Here is a 3,500-nt window from a genome sequence, read left to right on the forward strand (position 1 = left end):
CGAGGCGAGCCTGCCGGCCCGGGCCCTGGGCCAGTCGCCTTGGCTCTCCCCGCGCAGACTGAGGCTGCTGGGGTGGGCGGCAGGGTCTGGGGCTCAGAGGCAGCCCTGGCTCTTGGTGGCAGCTGTCCCGCCCTTGCCCGCTGCCTCTGGGGTCTGGTTCACCCCCGCCGCCTCCCGACAGGCCTTTGCAGACACCGCGGCGATGAGGCCCCCAGTCCTGTGCGCTGCCCTGCTCTGGCTCCGGGCCTTCCTGGCCAAGGTGAGGTGGGCGCTGGGCCCGCAGGTGGTGTGGTGCCTGCTCTCCAGGGCCCCCGCTTCTGCGTCCCCCAGTTGGTCTGCGCTGGGCGAACCAGCCACCGCTCCGCACTTGCCGAAGCCCAGTGGGCCTGGCTGCCTGGCGTGTGCCTGATGCCCCCTAGTCTTTCCGTCAGACAGAGGCCGGCCTCTCTCCCTGGGTGCCCCTCAGAGGCCTCTGCCCATCCCCCCTCCCCTCCCCTCTCTCCACAGGAGGACTGCGGAGCAGGGCGCCCAGACGGAGCCAGTGGAGGTGGGTGTCCTTGGAGGGCAAGAGAGGGTGCAGGCTGCTTCCCCTGACCAGACTCCCCTCGGCTCTGGCCCATGCCTCCCTCCTGCCTCTGGCAGAAGGGGTGCTGAGACTCTGACATGCTCCCCGCTCCCCCAGGACCACCTCTGACCGTGCACATTAGTGGCCAGGGGAAGCCTGGGAGTCTGTCGCTGGGCTGGACAGCCCCGGGGCTGGGCCGATCCAGCCATGTCCGCCTCACGCGGCTCGGCCCCCTGGGCTCCCCCGAAGGGCCGCAGCTGCAGGCCCTCACCAATGCGTCCAGCTTCGAGTTCCAAGGCCTGGAGCCCGGGAGTGCCCACCGCCTGGAAGTGACAGCCCTGCGGCCCTGTGGGCAGAACGCCACGGTCGTCCTCACTGCCCACGCCGGTGCGAGGCCGGCGGGCTGGGGCGGTGCTGGGCAGCACGCCCCGGGGGCTGGCAGGGCGGGCAGCCAAGGACACAGCCTCTCCGGGCGCCGTGACTGTGTGGTGGCTGCTGAGGGCCGTCGGAAGCGCTGGCCTCTCAGCCCTGAGCCTGGCGTCTCTCTGCCTCTGGTGCAGCCCCGTCGACCGTCCGTGACCTGCAGCTCCGGAGCCCCGGCCACCCCTCCGGCCTGCAGGCCTCGTGGGGTGCCGCCCCCGGGCAGCAGGACGGCCACCGCCTCCTCCTGTACCACCTGGAGTCGCAGACGCTGGCGCACAACATCTCCGTGCCCCCAGACGCCCTGTCCTACAACTTCAGCGGCCTCCTAGCAGGCAGCGAGTATGTTTTGGAAGTTGCCACCTGGGCTGGCCACCTCCAGGCGAAGACCAGCGTCCACCAGTGGACAGGTGAGGCAGGTGCTTCACAAGGCCCCAGAGGGCAGCCAGTGTGGGGTGCTGGGGTGGTCCAAACTTCCAGGCCACCGTGTCCCAATGTGGCTGGGCTTCTGTCCCTGCGGCCGGCTGGGGCCAGGGTCCCGCTCCAGGGCCCTTCTCCAGCCTGGCCTTGCACTCTGCGCCACCCCCTCCCCGCAGACCCCGGGCCGCCGGGTCAGCTGGTGCTGCGTGCCCTGGGCCCCAGCGCCCTGCAGGCCTCCTGGAACGGGTCGGAGCGGGCCGCCTGGCTCCATCTCATGCTCAGGGACCTTCTGGGTGGCGCCAACCTCACTGCAGCTGTCCGACGGGGGGTCTCCAGCCACACCTTCCGTCACCTGTCCCCGGGCACGCCGTACGAGCTGATGCTCAGCGCCGCTGCCGGCCCGCACCAGGCGGCCGGGCCCAGGGCCATGGAGTGGACGCGTGAGTGCTCGGCGAGCCATGTGCACTGTTCTCGTGGGGTGAACTCACCGAACATCAGGACTTTTACGGGGTTCGGCCTAACCTTTTGGGATGTGCAGAAGGGCACCTGCTCAGGGCACCAGGGAAGGGCTCCTGGAGGAGGGGAGGGCGGAGCACCACGTGGTCGAGTCAGGGGCAGAGGGGCCCTTAGCCCCGGTGCCCGGGCGCTAAGATGGGGCGTCGCGAGCTCAAGGAGCCGAGGGGCTGGGGAGGAGGCTTAGCGGCAGGCTGGACCCCCGGTCGCCCTGCCCCGTGAGGGCCGTCCAGTGCCCTGGGAGGCTGCAGGGCGGAGGCGGGAGCTCGGGCAGTGGGCGGGTCATGCCCATCGGTTTCTTCCCAACCTACAGTCCCTGCTCCTCCCTCCGACTTGAGCCTGAGCCTCGTGGCCCAGTCTCCCGCCCTGAGGGCCTCCTGGGCGCCCCCGCCGGGGGGCAGAGATGGCTTCCAGCTGCGGCTGTACCGCCTGAGGCCGCTGAGCCTGGAAAGCACGGGCACCCTGGCCCCCGAAGCTCGGAACTTCTCCTGGGCCTCGCTGCCCCCGGGCACCGAGTTCCGGCTGCTGCTGGTCACCCTGCGGGGGCCGGACCAGAGCCGCAGCGCCAACGCCTCGGCCTGGACGGGTGAGTGCCCTGCCATAGCCGCCCTCACCAGCACGGGGCTGCGTGACCCCCTCGGCTCTTTGTCATCGGTGGGCAGGCAGCTGGGCTGACCGCAGCGGCTCCCCGACCCCAGGCAGGGGGAGGCCCATGCGCCACACTGGAGTCCCCGGCCCGGCCTCGTGGCCTGGTCTTCGCTGTGTGCATGTCGGTGTCCGAGTTTCCTCGAGGACACTGGCCCTGCTGATGACCCCGTTTCAGCTTAGCGTCCTCTCTAAAGACCCCGTCTCCAAAGACAGTGACGCTCTAAGGTGCTGGGGTTGGGATGAAAATTTGGGGGGCCACACGGCTCAGCCCCAGTACCCCCTTTCTCCCACCCCTGTGTCTTGCTCTCCCTGCAGCCCCCGTCGCCCCCCGTCTGGTAAATGTGACCAGCGAAGGCCCCACCTGGCTCCGAGCCTCCTGGGTCCATGCTCCTGGCGGCCGGGATGGCTACCAGGTGACCCTGTACCAGGCTGGTGCCCGGGCAGCGGCCAGCACTGTGGGCGCAGAGGTGGACAGCGCCAGCTTCTCGGCTCTGACCCCCGGCACGCGGTACGAAGTGGTGGTTCTGTCGCAGGCTGGGCCCCTGCACACAGCGGGAGATAATGTGCTTGGAAGTGCTTTGTAAATTGAAAATTGCTAATCAGATATCAGAGACTGTCGTTCTTATTCTTCCATTAATATTCTCAGCCTCTGCTTGCTTCGTCTGCTCTTCCTTCTTCAATATGCTTTAGGCGATGTTCTTTAGAGACAAGGTAAAGATTGTATGGGTAAGCTCTATCATTTAATAGTGCTTTCACGGAAACAGTCCTACCCTCTACACTCCATTATCAATCTCTCAGTAGAATTTCCCTTCTTGGCTTTAATAACCCAAACTTCACAGAATATACATAGTCCTTAAAACATTTTTGGCTGTTTACCTCTTAAAAACTTATAATATGTCCCCCCCAAATCAGTACACCATGTTTAACAAAATGT

At 66.6% G+C, this 3,500-nt stretch overlaps 1 protein-coding gene across 1 annotated transcript in view; it reads left to right on the plus strand.

Annotated features, from left to right (window-relative positions):
- Positions 1-202: 202 nt before the first annotated feature.
- The window catches only part of LOC102882201 (receptor-type tyrosine-protein phosphatase V-like), a 12,770-nt gene continuing 9,472 nt past the window's right edge, over positions 203-3,500 (plus strand). Inside the window, 7 exon segments of the mRNA XM_025044269.1 lie at positions 203-259; positions 331-547; positions 683-952; positions 1,126-1,395; positions 1,582-1,845; positions 2,232-2,504; positions 2,882-3,139. Of these exon segments, the coding sequence (XP_024900037.1) occupies positions 203-259; positions 331-547; positions 683-952; positions 1,126-1,395; positions 1,582-1,845; positions 2,232-2,504; positions 2,882-3,139 (1,609 nt within the window).

The sequence above is a fragment of the Pteropus alecto genome, unplaced genomic scaffold (assembly GCF_000325575.1).
Source record: "Pteropus alecto unplaced genomic scaffold, ASM32557v1 scaffold563, whole genome shotgun sequence".
Classification (NCBI taxonomy): Eukaryota; Metazoa; Chordata; class Mammalia; order Chiroptera; family Pteropodidae; genus Pteropus; species Pteropus alecto.